The 22,093-nt window shown below is 48.6% G+C and overlaps 1 protein-coding gene across 3 annotated transcripts in view; it reads left to right on the top strand.

The window, feature by feature from the left end:
- Nucleotides 1-22,093, top strand: part of FAM124A (family with sequence similarity 124 member A) — a 399,378-nt gene that overhangs the window by 206,912 nt on the left and 170,373 nt on the right. Inside the window, exon 1 of one of the 3 annotated variants that reach the window (XM_063951960.1) lies at nt 14,737-15,055. The exons of 1 other annotated variant lie outside the window; for it this stretch is intronic. In XM_063951960.1, coding sequence (XP_063808030.1) covers nt 15,000-15,055 — 56 coding nt within the window. In that variant the 5' untranslated portion in view covers nt 14,737-14,999. Of the gene's footprint in view, nt 1-14,736; nt 15,056-22,093 lie in introns of those variants that run through there. One more of the 3 variants, XM_063951959.1, reaches the window with a different exon arrangement.

Here is a 22,093-nt window from a genome sequence, read left to right as displayed (position 1 = left end):
TTTTGAGTAATAACCTCCAGGGGTTGTGTATTCCACCATCACAAGGCACCAGGTGCGGCAGCCATCTTAGGCGCACTGCGTAGGATTACCCAGGGTGGAATAGTCCACCCCTAGAAGAGAACACAAAATGGGGAGATTGCAGAGTCCTTAAGTTCAGAGTAGGGTTACAATGATATAACAGTGATCCCAAAGGAGGGTAAGGACCCCACCCAGTACTCGAGTTACCGACCTATTTCCCTTTTGAACTGTGACATTAAACTCTTTGCGAAACTGCTCGCGGGTCGTTTGGGCCACCTTCTCCAGTCGGTGGTGCACGGAGACCAGGTGGGATTTATACTTGGAGGAGAGGCTAAAGATAACACTTCCAAATTTATTGATCTTATCCACCTTGCTCAAAAAGGGTCCTCCCATACGGTCCTCCTGTCCACTGACGCAGAGAAGGCCTTTGACAGGATAGATTGGCAGTTTATGGAAGGTCCGAGCACTTGGGTTTGGGTCCCACCTGCCTTAGTCGTATATTAACTCTTTATAAGCTACCATCAGCCAGGGTCCGAGTGAATGGTGCCCTTTCTGCTCCCTTCCTGATACGAAATGGGACAAGGCAGGGCTGCCCCTTGTCCCTGCTCATATTTGTCCTCTGTATGGAGGCACTTGCGAGAGCGATTCGGGCCAATCCGAATATTCACGGTGTCTGGGCGGGAGGGTGGGAGCACAAATTGGCACTATATGCGGACGACCTTTTGGCTATTTTGTCGGACACGGTGACTTCCCTTCCAGCTATTATGCAGGAATTTGATAGGTTTAACTTGCTTTCTAATTTCAAGATAAATTTCACTAAGTCTGTGGCCTTGAATATTTCAACGCCCACACGAGTGCTTGATGGAATTCGAGACTCGTTCCCGTTTCAATGGCATCCTACTCAGCTAAAGTATTTGGGAGTTCTCTTGACTAAAGACCTCTCTGATTTATACCGGATAAATTTTCTTCCCTTATTGCTTAAGATTACTACAGATCTTAACAAATGGCCTTCACTCCAACTTACTTGGCTGGGTAGGATTAACACGGTAAAGATGACAATTCTCCCTAGAGTTTTGTACCTACTGCAAACGTTGCCCATAGCAGTACCTGCTTCTTTATTCACTACTCTGCAGTCATCTGTTGGTCGTTTTGTTTGGGGGCGGAGAGGGCACCGACTCTCCCAATTCACACTGACCCGTACACGTAGAGAAGGCGGTTTACAATTACCTCATTTTATTAGCTATTATTATGCTGTACATTTGGCCAGAATTATTGATATGGCTAGAGCCCAAAGCCCTAAGCAATGGCCACTCATAGCGGAAGTTACTGCGGTTGCTCCTTCCTGTATTCTCCCCTGGCTCAAAAAAATTCCATGCGTACCACATCCCACTTTAGGCCCGACTCTTATGATATGGAAGAAATTTAGGCTTCTAGACTCCTTTAGCCCAAACCCTTCACTGCCGACACCACTATTGTTTAATCCAGATCTTCCTGCAAATCCCCTCTCCCTGTCTCCGTCATCTGTATGGGTTGAAGCTGGCATTTCTCGTTTGAGTCACCTGATTGGTCCGACGGGTTTCCATCCCTTCGCGGACCTGCAACGATCCTTTAGTCTACCGACTAATTCTTTCTGGGCTTACCTACAAATTCGGCATTATGTTACTGCAATGCCGGCTCGTGCGGTGGGATGGAAACCGACGATTTTTGAGTCCTTGTGTCTCTCCGAGAATTTGCCACGACACCTAATATCTTTACTGTACAGACAATGCCTTGCGAGTTCTCCCACCCATCCTCTGGCATTTGTTACGGCCTGGCATGAAGACCTGGGTAAAGAGTTGACCACTGACCAATGGTTTCGCATTTTTCAGTTCACATTTGCTAGTTCACCCTCACTTCAAGTCCTGGAGACACAATATAAAGTGGTCTCGAGATGGTATAGATGCCCGGATCGGGTCCACCATATGTTTCCAAGTGTTCCGGATGTCTGCTGGAGGTGTGGCCAGTCTCGTGGCACTCCCTACCATATCTGGTGGCGATGCCCGGGTTTGGCTTCCTTTTGGCAACAGGTTCATTCTATCACCAGGCGGGACTCCCATTACCAGGGACACCTGAGTTTTGGTTGCTTAATTTAATTGACCTCCCGCTATCCCAGTTTAAAAATTCACTACTGCGACATCTGATGAATGCTGCTAGGGCGACCATTCCGTGCTTCTGGAGATCTCCGGTACAGCCCCCCATTGCCGAGTGGTTTCAAAGAATCGATTACTACATGGCAATGGAAGACTTGACATCTCCTTCCGAACAATCCGCGTCTCGATTCACAGCCGTCTGGTTTGATTGGCTGGAATTCAAAGGGACGCAGGAATACAAAACTCTTTCGCTGCCCTCTCCCCCTACGACATCTTAGGGTTGTGACGGTGATGGCGGTCTAACCATCTTTCTCTTTTTTCTCTTTCTTTCCCTTTTTTCTGTCTGTTCTTTTTGTTTCTTGTATGTTCTGTTTTTCTTGTTATGATTACTTGAAGACAATACAGTTTACTGTCTCCAGTTAAGTAGGCTGATGATATTATACACTGCTTTTGTTCTCTGTATGTTTAGTCTACGACTGTTATGTCAGCTTATGCTACGATAATTTTTGTACTGTATGCAATTTTTTGAGCTGTATACTGTTTTTCTCTACTAATAAAACACAATTTGCATTAAAAAAAAGAATGCTTTTGTACTGTAATTTCTAAACTAAGTCACATTTATTGTATGTATTAATATTGTAATAAAAGTTAAGTTTTAACGTCGATCATTTTTTCATATAAGAGTGCCCCAACACAGATTCTTTCTTTTTCTCTTTTCTTTTTCAATATTCAGCTTACTGACTCTGGGTGCACCATCGGCAGATTGATCTCATTTAGTGTGAATTATTGTTATTGCCGGTACACAGACCAAACCCTGGTAGTGGCAAAGTCTGATATACTTACCTGTTGCGGAACAAAAGCATTTGCTTGGCTGACATGTAAGATTGAGTGAATAGTGATTGGGATACGGTTGGTGTAATAAGCAAGAAAATATATCTTTCGAAAGAATTATATAGTTTACTAAATTCTAAAGGTGTACTCCATATAATGTGCTCATAATACTTAATTTAATTTCCTTTTAACTTCCCCCTTGATGCTGCACATGCCCACTATCTGGAAAGTCTTGGGGGGAGGGTGCTGCTGCCATGGCCCATGGGTAGACCTTACACCTCTGGTGCTGCCCATGTGGGGCCACTAGTGCAAATTTTTCCAGGGCCGCTTTTGGTTCCCAATCCGCCCCTGCATAGGTATGATCCTTTTAATTATATACAAAGTCAGTTTGGGGGTGAGCGTTTGGGGCGTGGAGCTCCCTATATTGCTCTGGCTGGGCCACCTTGGGGAATCACCACCTTACATTTACTTTTAACACTTATATCACATTGTGTTTGTTTTATACACTGCTCAAAAAAATAAAGGGAACACTTAAACAACACAATGTAACGCCAAGTCAATCACACTTCTGTGAAACCAAACTGTCCACTTAGGAAGCAACACTGATTGACAATCAATTTCACATGCTGTTGTGCAAATGGAATAGACAATAAAGGAGATGTTCTGCAGGTGATAACCACAGACCACTTCTCAGCTCCTATGCTTTCTGGCTGATGTTTTGGTCACTTTTGAAAGCTGGCGGTGCTTTCACTCTAGTGGTAGCATGAGACAGAGTCTACAACCCACACAAGTGGCTCAGGTAGTGCAGCTCATCCAGGATGGCACAGCAATGCGAGCTGTGGCAAGAAGGTTTGCTGTGTCTGTCAGCGTAGTGTCCAGAGCATGGAGGCGCTACCAGGAGATAGGCCAGTACATCAGGAGACGTGGAGGAGGCCGTAGGAGGGCAACAACCCAGCAGCAGGACCGCTACCTCTGCCTTTGTGCAAGGAGGAACAGGAGGAGCACTGCCAGAGCCCTGCAAAATGACCTCCAGCAAGCCACAAATGTGCATGTGTCTACTCAAACGATCAGAAACAGACTCCATGAGGGTGGTATGAGGGCCCGATGTCCACAGGTGGGGGTTGTGCTTACAGCCCAACACCGTGCAGGACGTTTGGCATTTGCCAGAGAACACCAAGATTGGCAAATTCGCCACTGGCGCCCTGTGCTCTTCACAGATGAAAGCAGGTTCTCACTGTGCACATGTGACAGACGTGACAGAGTCTGGAGACGCCAAGGAGAACGTTCTGCTGCCTGCAACATCCTCCAGCATGACCGGTTTGGCAGTGGGTCAGTAATGGTGTGGGGTGGCATTTCTTTGGGGGGCTGCGCAGTCCTCCATGTGCTCGCCAGAGGTAGCCTGACTGCCATTAGGTACCGAGATGAGATCCTCAGACCCCTAGTGAGACCATATGCTGGTGCGGTTGGCCCTGGGTTCCTCCTAATGCAAGACAATGCTAGACCTCATGTTGCTGGAGTGTGTCAGCAGTTCCTGCAAGACGAAGGCATTGATGCTATGGACTGGCCCGCCCGTTCCCCAGACCTGAATCCAATTGAGCACATCTGGGACATCATGTCTCGCTCCATCCACCAATGCCACGTTGCACCACAGACTGTCCAGGAGTTGGCGGATGCTTTAGTCCAGGTCTGGGAGGAGATCCCTCAGGAGACCATCCGCCACCTCATCAGGAGCATACCCAGGCGTTGTAGGGAGGTCATACAGGCACGTGGAGGCCACACACACTACTGAGCCTCATTTTGAATTGTTTTTAAGGACATTACATCAAAGTTGGATCAGCCTGTAGTGTGTTTTTCCACTTTAATTTTGAGTGTGACTCCAATTCCAGACCTCCATGGGTTAATAAATATGATTTCCATTGATAATTTTTGTGTGATTTTGTTGACAGCACATTCAACTATGTAAAGAACAAAGTATTTAAGAAGAATATTTCATTCATTCAGATCTAGGATGTGTTATTTTAGTGTTCCCTTTATTTTTTTGAGCAGTGTATTTATGTAGCATTTTTCACATATCTTTTACACTTATAACACTGCTCAGCTAAACTTCACATTCTAACACTCTGACACTTTACTGCTGTCCTCCTTTTTTTTTCTTTTACATTCAGCAGCCTCTTTCATTTGCTTAACACTGATCTTTCACTCCTATCCTTTTTCTGTGTGGTGCCCTGGGGTGGTCTGGCTGGGGTGGTCTGGGGGTGGTCTGGGGGTGCTCTGCGTCCCGGAGGTGAACCCCTATAGTGTTAGGGACCTGTCCGATGAGGTCACCGTGAAGCAGGTGGGCAGGCTTATATACTGGCCAATATATGCCAAGAACCTCAAATTATATTATGGTTATAATAATTTAATGGTGAATGGTGCACCTGCACCCTTTGTTCCTATGTTGTAGAATTGCCAAAACAGTGCAATCCTGATTACATGGAATGGGATCATCCTGAGTGGACATATACTCTGCAGCATATGACACAGAGTCCCTGGACATAGCTTAATGGAGACCACAGACACTCCACACACAAACAGAGGAGGACAGAGTTTCACCCCCAAGAATGGCAAGAGAGACACAGTGATTGGAGCCAACCCACACACAGTGCTTTCCAGGTATAGGAAGACCCTAAACCAGCGCTGACTGTGTACCTTAATAGGTTACACAGTCTTTACACAGCCTCCCCTCCCTTCTACAACCCCCTGGTACCGTGAGAGATAGTTGGAGTTGCTCTAGAGGGACTGCACATCACTGACAGCGTTTCTGCTGGCAGGAAAACGGTACTGAACGCTGCTGGGTCCGCTCTGAGGAGAAGCTCCGCCCCCTTAATGGTGCTGTCTTACCGCTCTTCATAGGATTATACTGGCCTGAGGATTTATGCTGGCAGAGATCCCGGGACCCTGACAGGCTTGAGAGGTCAGTGTAGGGTGTAGGCGCTGGCTCAGGGCGCCCCTCACAGCACCGCACTATGTACCGCTGAGTCCCGGAACGCAGTTAATACTCTGTAGAGCTCCCCTAGCTGTGACCGGCTCCTTCGGCCACATTTTCTAAACTGAGTCTGGTAGGAGGGGCATAGAGGGAGGAGCCAGCCCACACTATTAAACTCTTAAACTGCCAATGGCTCCTAGTGGACCCGTCTATACCCCATGGTACTATTGTGGACCCCAGCATCCTCTAGGACGTAAGAGAAACAAACTATAAGTGTCATAGTGGATTGAAATAATGTTAGGTTGCGATGCCCCGGGGGCGTCCAGCCACGGCAGGTACAGGGAGCCCCGCACCCCAGAAAATCCACCAAATATTGACTACCATAGTAAACAAATGTAAGAGTCTTACCTCAGTGTGCTCACTCCACATATGCAAGTCAGAGTGCTGGGCTATCTATTTATAATCAGTGAGGGGTGGGTGGGGCAGGGTACTAAACTAGGCCGAAGGTGTCTCATGCCTTCAGATATATGTATAAATACACAGAATCAGTTACAAAGGGAGGTGGGCCCTAGTTTGCACACCATAATTAAGTAATGAGGTGCTACTCTGCTTGAGACTTGGGCCCTCATTCCGAGTTGTTCGCTCGCTGCTAATTTTAGCAGAATTGCGAATAGGCTAAAATCCGGCAGTTCTGCGCATGCGTATGCACAGCAGGGCGCACGCGCTAAGCAATTTTACACAAAACTATGCTATTTTACTAACGGGTGAAAAAAGCTTTTCAATCGCTCTGCTGATCGTAGTGTGATTGACAGGAAGTAGGAGTTTCTGGGCGGAAACTGGCTGTTTTCAGGGAGTGTGCTAAAAAACGCAGGCGTGCCAGGTGAAAACGCAGGAGTGTCTGGAGAAACGGAGGAGTGGCTGGCCGAACGCAGGGCGTGTTTGTGACGTCAAACCAGGAATTAAACAGACTGAGGTGATCACAATCTAGGAGTAGGTCTGGAGCTACTCAGAAACTGCAAGGAAATTGCTTTCGTTAGCAATTCTGCTAATAATAGCAGAATTGCTAATCTTCCGTTAGCAATTGCTAATCTTTCGTTAGCACTTCTGCTATGCTAAGATACACTCCTAGAGGGCGGCGGCTTTGTGTTTGCATTTCTGCTAAAAGTAGCTAGCGAGCGAACAACTCGGAATGAGGGCCTTGATACAGTATACAACAGTGGCGTGCGGTGGGGTCAGTGGCTGGTGAGGCACTACATCCATAATGAACGAATCCTGACGATGACCCCTACCGCCGCAGAGCCAATGCCCGCTACTGCCCCTGCGCCGATGCCTGCTGCCACCGCCAATGGCTTACAAACTCGCCCACCATCAACTGACCCAGTCCTCCGCCACTAATTTGCATCTCAGTCTGATGCCGCCATTGCCGCCAATGCCCGCTGCCTGCCTGCTCATCATACTTGGGATATATTGTACATTTTTATAGAAAAAATTATAATAATTGTTTGGGACTGGGAGTGGGAGGAGGACATGAATGCAATTTTGTTGTCATGGGCTTCCATTAGTCAAATTACGCTGCACAGTAGTGCCACTTAGACAAATTACGACAGGCAGAGCTCCCTTTTACACATTACGGCAGGTACAGCCTCCTATTACACATTACGGCAGGTAGAGATCCTTTTTTAAACATTACGGCAGACAGCATCCCCCTTTTTACACATTGCGGCAGACAGCGTCCCCCTTATTACACATTACGGCGGACAGATTCCCCTTTTTTACACATTACGGCAGGCAGCGACCCCTTTTTTAAACATAATGGCAGACAGCGTACCCTTTTTACACTCCACGGCAGACAGCGTCCCCTTTTTACACATTACGGCAGACAGCGTCCCCATTTTGCACATTACGGCACACAGTGTCCCCTTTTTTACACATTGTGACAGACAGCGCCCCCCTTTTTACACATTACGGCAGACAGCGTCCCCATTTTACACATTACGACAGCCAGCGTCCCCTTTTTACACATTACAGTGGACAGCGTCCCCTTTTTACACATTACGGTGGACAGCGTCCCCTTTTTACACACTACGGCGGACAGATTCCCCCTTTTTACACATTACGGCAGCCTGCGTCCCCTTTTTACACATTACGGTGGACAGCGTCCCCTTTTTACACACTACGGCGGACAGATTCCCCCTTTTTACACATTACGGCAGCCTGTGTCCCTTTTTTACACATAACGGCAGGTAGAGCACTTTACATCCCCCCTCTACCCTTAGGGTGTAATGTAGTGTAGTATAGTGTACTGTAGTGTAATGTAGTGTAGCATAGTGTACTGTAGTGTAGCATAGTGTACTGTAGTGTAATGTAGTGTAGTATAGTGTACTGTAGTGTAATGTAGTGTAGTATAGTGTACTGTAATGTAGTGTAGTATAGTGTACTGTAGTGTAGTGTAATGTAGTGCAGCCACTTACATGATTCCATCTTCCGCCGCTGCTGCAGGCTCCTGACCCGGCGCTCCATGTCTGTACACTGTGACTGCAGGCCAAGAGGAGCGGGGGGGGGGGATGGATGTCGCTGGAGATCAGCTCACCAGTCAGCACGGGGGCCAGCCAGGAGAGAAGTCAGACTGTCCAGCACAGGGGGGACCAAGACAGAGGGCCGGGGGGGGGGCGCGGGAGCGCAGCACACAGAAGCTCCCGCTTGTCGGATCTTGGTAAGCGAGAAGCGGCTGTGAGCAGCGGGGACATGGACATGCGGCCAAACGGAATGGAGGCATCTGGCTCCCTGCCCGTCCGTCCCAGCCCACCCCCTGGCGCTGTCCAATGATTGCCAGGGGTGTGCCTTCATGTGGCCTGAAGGCACAGCCCCTGTCAATGAGGCAACTGTGCTGGTGCCGCTGTCCCGTCATTTTTCAATGGCCTTTTCCAGCCCGTGACTTGCCTCCGCCCCCTGCCCGCCCCCCTCTTCAGACACGTTATCATTGTCACTGGGAGGCAGCGAGAGCGCTGCCTCCCATACAGATTTAGCTGGATTGTCAGGTAAAAAATATTAAAATAATACAAAGTAGAATGTGTTATTTGCATCTTCTTTATATTATTTTAATCATTATGACAGGGGAGGCACTGCCTCCCCTGCCTCCCCTGACTGCACGTCCCTGGTATACAAGGGGAAAGAGGTGCAGGTGCACTATCTCACACTAGCTCAACCTGTAATAACCAGAGGCACTTAGCATATTCCTGGCCAGGGCTATGAGCTTACCCACCGCGCCAAGGTAGCCTCTCATTGGGTAAGTCCCTAACACTAACTGTAGGGGTTCAGGTCCGGGGGGCAGGACACCCCAGAGCCACCCAGCAAGACAACCCCAGGACACCGCAAGAGTGATACAAATAAAGGGTTAAAGAGGTAGGAGCAGCTGCTGCTGCATGTGTGAGTGATGTGAGGAGTGAAAAAATGATGTGAAAGTGTTACATATATATAAAACAAACTACAAAGGTGGGTACACACTGATAGATATATCTGCCGATCAATTGATCTGCAGATATATCTATCTATGGACGGATCGGGCAGTGTGCTGTGCATACACACTGCTCCATCCGTCAGGGACTGACATCATGAACTGGGCGGGCGTGTACACACGCCCGCCCAATTCAGCTGTCAATCACCGCCGGCCGCCGTATGTGTACAGGCGGCCGGCTGGTCGCCCGTACACACACAGCGATGCGCCAATATATCGGTAGATATATTGGCCGTCGGCTGTGCTGCGGGGCCAACGCGTTATGTCTGTGAACAGAGCCGGCCCTAGGTATAGGCAAGCTAGGCAAATGCCTAGGGCATTTGGTATGCCTAGGGGCACAAGCAGCTTCTGCTGATTAAAATGATATGTGGCATGCCTATATTCTGTGTGTAGCATTTCGTATGCAGATACAGCCGCAGTCGCACACAGAATATAGGCATGCTGCATATCATTTTAATCAGCAGAAGCTGCTTGTGCAACCTAGCCACATATTAATGCAAATAAGATGCATTTTCATCAAAAATAGGCACCCAACATTAGCAAAGCTGCCAGCTGACTCACACCAGGCACATACCTTCCAACTGTACCTTTTTGGCAGGTACAGTACTGTTTTTTCTATGGTCTGTACCGATTTTTGACTCTCCATTTTTCCATTGAAACTATAGGAAAACGGGTGTGGACACGCCCCCTTTACCCGTGGCCATGCCCCTTTTTCTAAATTGTACCGATTTTTATGCGTAAAATGTTGAAGGGCATGCAGGCATCTCCTGCCGCATGGCGCATTGAGGCAAGATTTATGAGGACACATCTGTATCCAAGCAGAGGCAGAGGTCACAGTGTTAGCGGCCATGTGATTTCTGTGTGCGGGTGGGTTGGTTGTGTAACAGTGTTTTGCATATCTGTAAGGGGCATTATGTCTGTCATTATGTGTATAAGGGAATTAATAATGTGCGGCATATGTGTAAGGGACATTATGTGTATAAGGGAATTAATAATGTGCGGCATATGTGTAAGGGACATTATGTGTATAAGGGCATTATTAAAGGTTGGCCTAATGTGTACGGCACATTATGTTTATAAGGACATTAATAAAGTGTGTCATATGTTTAAGGGGCATTACTGTGTGGTATTATGTGTATAAATGCATTACTAATGTGTGGCATTATGTGTATAAGGTGCTCTACTGTGTAGTGTAACGTATAGAAAGGGCAATACTGTGTGGTCTAATGTGAATAAAGAGCAATATGGTGTGGTGTAATGTGAATAAGGAGTAATTCAGTGTGATGTAATGTGAATAAGGGGCACTACTGTGAGGAGTAATGTATATAAGGTAAAGTGGTACTACTGTGTGATGTAACGTGAATAAGGGACACTATCGCATGATAAAATGTGAATAAAGTTACACGACTGTGTGTCCTAATTTGAATTGGGGGGACTATTGTGTGGCTATGCCCCTTGCCAGCAAAAACACATCCCTTTTTGGGCTGTGAGCTGAATGTGCGCACTGTTCCTATTCAAAATATAGGGGGTAGAAACACCAAAATAAGGACTGCTATGGGTGAGGGGTGATTTGGCTGGGAAAGGGGTGCATGGTCAGAGGCGGAACTAGCGGTGGTGCTAGGGGGCACCAGCCAAAATCTTGCCTAGGGCATCATATTGGTTAGGGCCAGCTCTGTCTGTGAATGACGGAGTTCACAGACATATCGCCTGTACACACTGGCCGACGGACCCGCGATATATCGCCCATTCAATAGAACGGCCGATATATCGTCCAGTGTGTACCCACCTTAAGTGCCATAATGTATTGAAATAATGTTAGGTTTCAATTTACTGGTAAATTGACCCATTACTATTATTAACTCTTATTTATATGGCTCCACCAGGGGTTTGCAGAGCCTAATAGTTAGGACAGCTGTTACAGCCACAACAGATATTACTTAATGGAGCAAAAATGTGATAAATAATAATCAGACCCCTTATGATGGGCATACGCGCTACAATTACCTGGAGTATCTGCCCGATGTTGGTGGGTCACCAAGACAGTTGTACTGTGAATTTGTGCGATCGATCATAAAATATCGATTGGTTGGGCATGCTGGATCGTCCATGTCTGCCTGATGCAATATTTCTAAGTTGAAAGTTGGCTACATCGGCCAGTGTATGCCAATGCCGCTGCTGACCGACAGACATTTCCCCTGTTCCTTCACAAGGGAATAACAATGAAATGTCTCATGCCCAGGGAAGGAAAGCAGATATGCTACAGAGATCTCAGAGTATGCCCATGATACCTGCAGGCGTAACTAGGGTAGGGCGAGTGGGGCACGTGCCCTGGACGCCTTGGCAGGCCCAGCAGAGGGGGGCGCCGCCGGTGGCCAGGGCATCATGCCCCACTCGCCCCCGTCATGCCGCAATGTGAGGGGAGGAGAGCGCAGCGTCTCTCCCTCCCCTCACCGCCGCTGCCAGCACCAGCAGCGCTGCGTGTGTCCGGTCTCCGGCGGTGTTAGCCAATCAGAGCTTGCGGACCGGCTCCTGATTGGTTGCCGGTCCCCGAGCTCTGATTGGCTAGCGAACCGGCGCCACATAGCCGCCGCCGGAGACCTGGATCAGTCAGGGGCAGGCGCTGCGCTGCGCTCTCCTCCCCTCACATAGCACAGCCACGAAACGGGAGGAAGCGGTGAGTGAGTGGGGGGGGGGGGGATGGAACTGTGGGGCAATGTAACTGGCACTGTGGGGCATGTATCTGGCACTGTGGGGCAATGTAACTGGCACTGTGGGGCATGTAACTGGCACAGTGGGGCATGTATCTGGCACTGTGGGGCATGTATCCGGCACTGTGGGGCAATGTAACTAGCACTGTGGGGCATGTAACTGGCACAGTGGGGCATGTATCTGGCACTGTGGGGCATTGTAACTGGCACCGTGGGGCAATGTAACTGGCACTGTGGGGCATGTAACTGGCACTGTGGGGCATGTATCTGGCACTGTGGGGCAATGTAACTGGCACTGTGGGGCATGTAACTGGCACAGTGGGGCATGTATCTGGCACTGTGGGGCATGTATCCGGCACTGTGGGGCAATGTAACTAGCACTGTGGGGCATGTAACTGGCACAGTGGGGCATGTATCTGGCACTGTGGGGCATTGTAACTGGCACCGTGGGGCAATGTAACTGGCACTGTGGGGCATGTAACTGGCACTGTGGGGCATGTATCTGGCACTTTGGGGCAATGTAACTGGCACTGTGGGGCATGTAACTGGCACAGTGGGGCATGTATCTGGCACTGTGGGGCATGTATCCGGCACTGTGGGGCAATGTAACTAGCACTGTGGGGCATGTAACTGGCACAGTGGGGCATGTATCTGGCACTGTGGGGCATGTATCTGGCACTGTGGGGCATGTATCCAGCACTGTGGGGCAATGTAACTAGCACTGTGGGGCATGTAACTGGCACAGTGGGGCATGTATCTGGCACTGTGGGGCATTGTAACTGGCACCGTGGGGCAATGTAACTGGCACTGTGGGGCATGTAACTGGCACTGTGGGGCATGTATCTGGCACTTTGGGGCAATGTAACTGGCACTGTGGGGCATGTAACTGGCACAGTGGGGCATGTATCTGGCACTGTGGGGCATGTAACTGGCATTGTGGGGCATGTAACTGGCACAGTGGGGCATGTATCTGGCACTGTGGGCCATGTATCCAGCACTGTGGGACAATGTAACTAGCACTGTGGGGCATGTAACTGGCACAGTGGGGCATGTATCTGGCACTGTGGGGCATTGTAACTGGCACCGTGGGGCAATTTAACTGGCACTGTGGGGCAATGTAACTGGCACTGTGGGGCATGTAACTGGCACAGTGGGGCATGTATCTGGCACTGTGGGGCATGTATCCGGCACTGTGGGGCAATGTAACTAGCACTGTGGGGCATGTAACTGGCACAGTGGGGCATGTATCTGGCACTGTGGGGCATTGTAACTGGCACCGTGGGGCAATGTAACAGGCACTGTGGGACATGTAACTGGCACTGTAGGGCACTGTCAGTGGCCACACCCCTTCTGGTGCGTGGCCACACCCATTTTTTTCGTTGTGCGCGCACATACTTCTTTTGGTGTGGTTTTTTTTTTTGGGGGGGGGGGGGGGGCGCCACTCTTCATCTTGCCCTGGGCTCCGAAAACCCTAGTTACGCCTCTGCCTGCAGGGTCTGCAGTGGCACCAAGAGGGGGAGAGGTACTGATGGAGTTGCCCAGGTCCCTCCCCCACCCCCTCCCTTACCTGGCAGCAGCAGCTCTTCTCAGCCCAGCACATGCCTGTTGGGTTTTCTTTCTTTAAAATACACCTAAAACTATTGAAACCATTTTATGTGGATTCTGTTAAAACATAAGTTATTTCAGTTGGCCTTACAGCATCTGACAGCACCACTGCGTACTGTACCCAGGACTTTTAGGATCTAAAAACTAAAATTAGGTTTTTTCAAACCATGTTTTAGGATTTTATAGGTTTTAAAAATGTCACTTTAGGAATTTATACGTTGTATGAAAATAAAACAAAACCGCGCGACGTATCTTTATGTTTGAATCACTGTGCCTTTATTACACGTGTCCTGCTACTTACTTATAGCATTTGCTCCCATGCTACGCTATGTTGTGGGAGACTACGATCCATTCGCAGCCGAAGCCTTCCCATAAATGCGAATGGATCACGGGTGCGTGCAGCTGCGAATCTCAGGAGCTGCTAATCGCACTGCATACATTATGCAGCAAGGCTGTAACAGGACGCATGCATAAATGAATTACATATGAAAACTGCTCATTCCACACATTTCCACCCAGACTAGGTCATTTTAGGTCTTGTAGAAATAAGTATGTTATTCCCTGGTACATATAACATAAAAAGGAAACTGAAATTCTGAGTGTAATGGGTAAGAATAGATTATACTATAAGAATCCTGGGTTTATTAAATACAATACTGCTGCCATACGCACTGGACAGGTATACATATGTTCTGCATCTATACAATGAGTAATAAGCAGGACCAGTAGCGAGACACAATATTTATTAACCCGTTACTCTGCGCTGTATGTTTCTGATCTCCATGGCATCATCCCCTTCACGCTGCTGAATGGAGTTGGTTATTGTGAATTACCAGGGTTACTTCCAGCAGCAGCCGCACACCTCCATTGATATCCCCGCCCCGGGTGCCGGCTCTGATCCTCCCCCGCCAGGGATTAGGTGGTTGCTGCTGATGATGACAGAGGATGGAGAGGGGCGAGTTCATTTACTGGCCGATACAAAGGATAGGGGGAGCCAAGGCTCGGGGCTGCTGCTGCTGGGGGTGGCTGCAGGGGAAGAAGAAAGAGCAGCAGGAAGGCGGAGAGAGCCGGGGCAGCAGAGGTGGGATAGCACCGCCGGGACATCCAGGGGCTCAGCCGGGGGGAAAGCCCGGTGACTGGGGAGGGTGGTTGAGTTGCTGAGCTGAGGACAGCGTGCACACCGCGGGGCTGCTGCTGTACAGCACAATGGGTCCCTGAGCCGTGCCATGGAGAAGAAGGCTGGGGAGGATGACTGCGAGGACTCGGGAGCAGAGACCGGGGGGTAGGTACTGTGCGAGACCCTGGCATACTAACAATACTCCGGGCTTATGTCTGGTGGTCGCTTACTTCTCCTCCTCCCTCGCCGCAGCCCAGTGCTGGGTCCTGCAGCTCCGCCATCTATTGCCAGGGCTGAGGTCAGGGGTGCTGCACCCGGACAGTGGCACCAGCTCTGCAGTGTAATCAGTGGCTGATTGTGGTGGTGGGATCAAAGTTTCTGCTCACTATCAGCTCTGGCTGCAGGACTGGGACTTTCCCATGTCAGAGTAGGCTGAGCAGTACATGCATGATGTTGCCGCACTGCATGGCAACCAGAAGAGTAACTACCGTAGTAGACCTTCCACTACTGCTAAGCATGTGTGTGTGTATATAGAGATATAGGGGTCTATTTATTAACTTTTCTCTATCGTCCTAAGTGGATGCTGGGGTTCCTGAAAGGACCATGGGGAACAGCGGCTCCGCAGGAGACAGGGCACAAAAAAGTAAAGCTTTTACCAGATCAGGTGGTGTGCACTGGCTCCTCCCCCTATGACCCTCCTCCAGACTCCAGTTAGATTTTGTGCCCGAACGAGAAGGGTGCAATCTAGGTGGCTCTCCTAAAGAGCTGCTTAGAGAAAGTTTAGCTTAGGTTTTTTACTTTACAGTGAGTCCTGCTGGCAACAGGATCACTGCAACGAGGGACTTAGGGGAGAAGTAGTGAACTCACCTGCGTGCAGAGTGGATTTGCTGCTTGGCTACTGGACACTAGCTCCAGAGGGACGATCACAGGTACAGCCTGGATGGTCACCGGAGCCGCGCCGCCGGCCCCCTTGCAGACGCTGAAGAGAGAAGAGGTCCAAAATCGGCGGCTGAAGACTCCTGAGTCTTCATAAAGGTAGCGCACAGCACTGCAGCTGTGCGCCATTTTCCTCTCAGCACACTTCACACAACAGTCACTGAGGGTGCAGAGCGCTGGGGGGGGCGCTCTGAGAGGCAAATAAAAACCTTATTAGAGGCAAAAAATACCTCACATATAGCCCACAGAGGCTATATGGAGATATTTAACCCCTGCCTAACTTCAAAAATAGCGGGAGACGAGCCCGCCGTAAAAGGGGCGGGGCCTATCTCCTCAGCACACAGCGCCATTTTCTCTCACAGAAAAGCTGGAGAGAAGGCTCCCAGGCTCTCCCCTGCACTGCACTACAGAAACAGGGTTAAAACAGAGAGGGGGGGCACTGATTTTGGCGATATTGTATATATATAAAAGATGCTATAAGGGAGAAACACTTATATAAGGTTGTCCCTATATAATTATAGCGTTTTTGGTGTGTGCTGGCAGACTCTCCCTCTGTCTCCCCAAAGGGCTAGTGGGTCCTGTCCTCTGTCAGAGCATTCCCGGTGTGTGTGCTGTGTGTCGGTACGTGTGTGTCGACATGTATGAGGACGATGTTGGTGAGGAGGCGGAGAAATTGCCTGTAATGGTGATGTCACTCTCTAGGGAGTCGACACCGGAATGGATGGCTTATTTAGAGAATTACGTGAGAATGTCAACACGCTGCAAGGTCGGTTGACGACATGAGACGGCCGACAATCTATTAGGACCGGTCCAGGCGTCTCAGAAACACCGTCAGGGGTTTTAAAAACGCCCATTTACCTCAGTCGGTCGACACAGACACAGACACGGACACTGAATACAGTGTCGACGGTGAATAAACAAACGTATTTCTCATTAGGGCCACACGTTAAGGGCAATGAAGGAGGTGTTACGTGTTTCTGATACTACAAGTACCACAAGAAAGGGTATTATGTGGGAGTGGAAAAAACTACCTGTAGTTTTTCCTGAATCAGATAAATTAAAATGAAGTGTGTGATGATGCGTAGGGTTACCCCGATAGCAAATATTGGCGTTATACCCTTTCCCGCCAGAAATTAGGGTACGTTGGGAAACACCCCTTAGGGTGATAAGGCGCTCACACGCTTATCAAGTGGCGTTACCGTCTCCAGATACGGCCGCCCTCAAGGAGCCAGCTGATAGGAAGCTGGAAAAATATCCTAAAAAGTATATACACACATACGGTGGTTATACTGCGACCAGCGATCGCCATCAGCCTGGAGATGCAGTGCTGGGTTGGCTTGGTCGGATTCCCTGACTGAAAATATTTTATTCATGTAGAGCATTTAATAGGATGCATTCTATATATATGTATGTGAGATGCACAGAGGGATATTTGCTCTCTGGCATCAAGATAAGTGCGTTGTCCATATCTCCCAGAAGATGTCAGGGACACGACAGTGGTCAGGTGATACAGATCCCATACGGCAGATGGAAGTATTGCTGTATAAAGGGAAGGAGTTATTTGGGGGTCGGTCCATCGGACCTGGGGACCACAGCAACAGCTGGGAAATCCAACCTTTTTTACCCCAAGTTACATCTCAGCTAAAAAAGACACCGTCTTTTCAGCCTCAATCTTTCCTTTCCCATGAGGGCATGCAGGCAAAAGGCCAGTCATATCTGCCCAGACATAGAGGTAAGGGAAGTAGACTGCAGCAGGCAGCCCTTTCCCAGGAAAAGAAGCCCTCCACCGCGTCTGCCAAGTCCTCAGCATGACGCTGGGGCAGTGCAAGCGGACTCAAGGTGGGGGGGTAGTCTCAAGAGTCTCAGGGCGCAGTGGGATCACTCGCAAGTTGACCCCTAGATCGTACGAGTATTATCCCAGGGGTAAAGATTGGAGAGTCGAGACATCTTCTCCTCGCAGGTTCCTGAAGTCTGCTTTACCAACGGCTCCCTCCGACAGGGAGGCAGCATTGGAAACAATTCACAAGCTGTATATCCAGCAGGTGATAATCAAAGTACCCCTCCTACGACAAGGAAAAGGGTATTATTTTTCCACACTATATTGTGGTACTGAAGCCAGACGGCTTGGTGACACATAGTCTAAATCTAAAATGTTTTGAACACTTACATAAAAGGTTCAAATCGAGATAAAGTCACTCAGAGCAGTGATAGCGAACCGGAAAAAAGGGGACTATATGGTGTCCCTGGACATCAAGGATTACCTCCATGTCCAAATTTTGTCCTTCTCATCAAGGGTACCTCTGGTTCGTGGTACAGAACTGTCAATATCAGTTTCAGACGATGCCGTTTGAATTATCCACGGCACCCCGGGCCTTTTTACCAAGGTAATGGCCGAAAAGATGTTTCTTCAAAGAAAAAAGGCATCTAAATTATCCCTTACTTGCACGACCTTAAAAGGGCAAGTTCCAGAGAACAGTTGGAGGTCGGAAGAGCACTATCTAAAGTAGTTCTTCGACGGCACGACTGGATTCTAAATATTCCAAGAATCGCAGCTGTTTTCCGACGATACGTCTGCTGTTCCTAGGGATGATTCTGGACACGGTTCAGAAAAAGGTTTTTCTTCCCGAGGAAAAAGCCAAGGAGTTATCCGACCTGTCAGGAACCTCCTAAAACCAGGAAAGGTGTCTGTACATCAATGCACAAGAGTCCTGGGAAAAATGGTGGCTTTTTACGAAGCAATTCCATTCGGCAGATTCCATGCAAGAATTTTCCAAAGGGGTCTGTTGGACAAATGGTCAGGGTCGCATCCTCAGATGCACCTGCGAATAACCCTGTCGCCAAGGACAAGGGTATATCTTCTGTGGTGGTTGCAAAAGGCTCATCTATTGGAGGGCCGCAGATTCGGCATACAGGATTTGATCCTGGTGACCACGGACGCCAGCCTGAGAGGTTGGGGAGCAGTCACACAAGGAAGAAACTTCCAGGGGGTATGGACGAACCTGGAAAAGTCTCTTCACATAAACATTCTGGTACTAAGAGCAATCTAAAATGCTCTAAGCCAGGCGGAACCACTCCTGCAAGGAAAACCGGTGTTGATTCAGTCGGACAACATCACGGCGGTCGCCCATGTAAACAGACAGGGCGGCACAAGAAGCAGGAGTGCAATGGCAGAAGCTGCCAAGATTCTTCGTTGGGCGGAGAATCACGTAATAGCACTGTCAGCAGTGTTCTTCCCGGGCGTGGACAACTGGGAAGCAGACTTCCTCAGCAGACACGATATTCACCCGGGAGAGGGGGGTCTTCATCCAGAAGTCTTCCACATGCTAATAAACTGTTGGGAAAGACCAATGGTAGACATGATGGCGTCTCGCCTCAACAAGAAACTGGACAAGTATTGCGCCAGGTCAAGAGATCCACAGGCAATAGCTGTGGACGCACTGGTAACACCTTGGGTGTACAAATCAGTATATGTGTTTCCTCCTCTGCCTCTCATACCAAAGGTATTGAAGATTATACGGTGAGGAGGAGTAAGAACAATACTAGTGGCTCCGGATTAGCCAAGAAGGACTTGGTACCCGGAACTTCAAGAGTTGGTCACGGACGACCCGTGCCCTCTACTTCTGAGAAGGGACCTGCTACAACAGGGTCCCTGTCTTTTTCAAGACTTACCGCGGCTGCGTTTGACGGCATGGCGGTTGAACGCCAGATCCTAAAAGGGAAAGGCATTCCAGAAGAAGTCATTCCTACCTTGATTAAGGCAAGGAAGGAAGTCACCGCGAAACATTATCACCGCATTTGGCGAAAATATGTCGCGTGGTGCGAGGATCGGAGCCTGGCTTCCGCCAGGAGAGTATCTGAATTGGCGGCTTTATCTTATAAAAGCCCTTATCTAATCTTCCATTCGGATAGGGCAGAACTGAGGACTCGTCCGCATTTTCTCCCTAAGGTGGTATCAGCGTTTCACCTGAACCAACCTATTGTGGTGCCTGCGGCCACTGGCGACTTGGAGGACTCCAAGTTGTTGGACGTTGTCAGAGCCTTAAAAATATACATTTCAAGGACGGCTGAAGTCAGAAAATCTGACTCGCTGTTGATACTATATGCACCCAACAAGTTGGGTGCCCCTGCTTCTAAGCAGACGATTGCTCGTTGGATTTGTAACACAATTCAATTTGCTCATTCTGTGGCAGGCCTGCCACAGCCTAAATCTGTTAAGGCCCATTCCACAAGGAAGGTGGGCTCATCTTGGGCGGCTGCCCGAGGGGTCTCGGCATTACAATTCTGTCGAGCAGCTACGTGGTCGGGGGAAAACACGTTTGTAAAATTCTACAAATTTGATACCCTGGCAAAAGAGGACTTGGAATTCTCTCATTCGGTGCTGCAGAGTCATCCGCACTCTCCCGCCCGTTTGGGAGCTTTGGTATAATCCCCATGGTCCTTTCAGGAACCCCAGCATCCACTTAGGACGATAGAGAAAATAAGAATTTACTTACCGATAATTCTATTTCTCGGAGTCCGTAGTGGATGCTGGGCGCCCATCCCAAGTGCGGATTATCTGCAATACTGTACATAGTTATTGTTAACAAATTCGGGTTATATTGTTAAGGAGCCATCTTTAAGAGGCTCTTTCTGTTATCATACTGTTAACTGGGTTTAGATCACAAGTTGTACGGTGTGATTGGTGTGGCTGGTATGAGTCTTACCCGGGATTCAAATTGCCTCCCTTATTGTGTACGCTCGTCCGGGCACAGTACCTAACTGGAGTCTGGAGGAGGGTCATAGGGGGAGGAGCCAGTGCACACCACCTGATCTGGTAAAAGCTTTACTTTTTTGTGCCCTGTCTCCTGCGGAGCCGCTGTTCCCCATGGTCCTTTCAGGAACCCCAGCATCCACTACGGACTCCGAGAAATAGAATTATCGGTAAGTAAATTCTTATTTTTTTTTAAACTAGAATAATGTGAAAAAGGGTGTTTTCACACCTTTTTCACATTTTTTTTTTAGTATCACCTGAATGTTTTAAAGGGCGTTTGGAGCAGTTTTCATGAAAAACTGCTCCAAACCCTTTAATTCACTTTTTTTTTAGTAAGCCACATCGCATTCCCCATACTTATAATGGGAAATGTGATGTGGCCAAATTTACTAAAAAAAATGTGTAAAAATACCACAGTGTGCCCTGTGATAATCTCGCCAGCTCAGGCTGGCGAGATCACAGGGCAGCACTGCGATAAGCACCCTTTTGCCCAGCTTTCTCTGTCCCTGGCAGAGAAAGCTGAGCGGGGACACCGCTGTGACCCCGGTGCAGTAAAGTGACACTGCAAAACGGCAGCGCACTTTACAGCTCTGGGGTGGTCACAGCGCAGGAGGAGGAGCCGGCGCCCGGCAGCCTCCTGAAGCAGCGCGGACCGGCTCCCTGGACAGGTGAGTATATTGATCTTCTGGGGGGGGGGGCAACCAGGCGGTAGCGGTGATGGGGGCGGCGCATGCGCAGCAGGATATCGGGGTATTTTTTGCGAAAAATACCCCGATGATGCTGCGAAGAGGCATCGCAGGGGCAGAGCTTAACCGCAAGCTCTACCTGCATGCGATAATTGATACATCCCTGCTATTTAATCAATTATCGCAGTGCAAGTTGGGCCGATTTTATCATCTGTCATCCGCATCCTGGATGCGGATGGTGGTAAATGGGCCCCATAGACATATATATAGATAGATATAGCTATATATATGTGTGTGTGTGATATTAATTTGTATAAAATAGGAGGTCTTTTATAGATTGAAATAATTGAAAACATTTAACAAAGAGTATTCAGCATTACAAGGGATTTTGTATTTTGGGATTTGTTTATAACTTCTTGTGCACATTTTTCTGTGGAATTCCTTATATTCATCGTCATTGGCCGTAAACATTCTGCATTTCTCTAGCTGGAATAATTTGCCAACAGATAATGCAGACAAACCGATATTGTGACAGCTTGCTTCTTACACAATGGTAATCCTAGAGCTGGGTGATAAAAGGCCAAATTACTTTATGTTCCTACATCATTTTCTTCCTAGATCTTGTAGTCTGCAAACAAAACAATAACTAGACACCAACAGTGACGTCTGCAGATTACAAAGCACCATGTCATATGAATTGAGACAAAGCAAAAAACTGTCACTGTCATACAAAGTCAGTGATCCATTTAGATTACAATATTTGTATTGCTGGATATACTCTTCCTATATACTGTACAATGAACTGACTGCTTGTGCAGATACCTCCTCACT

Source organism: Pseudophryne corroboree, chromosome 2 (assembly GCF_028390025.1).
Source record: "Pseudophryne corroboree isolate aPseCor3 chromosome 2, aPseCor3.hap2, whole genome shotgun sequence".
Lineage (NCBI taxonomy): Eukaryota > Metazoa > Chordata > Amphibia > Anura > Myobatrachidae > Pseudophryne > Pseudophryne corroboree.
This window is presented reverse-complemented; position numbering and strand designations above follow the sequence as displayed.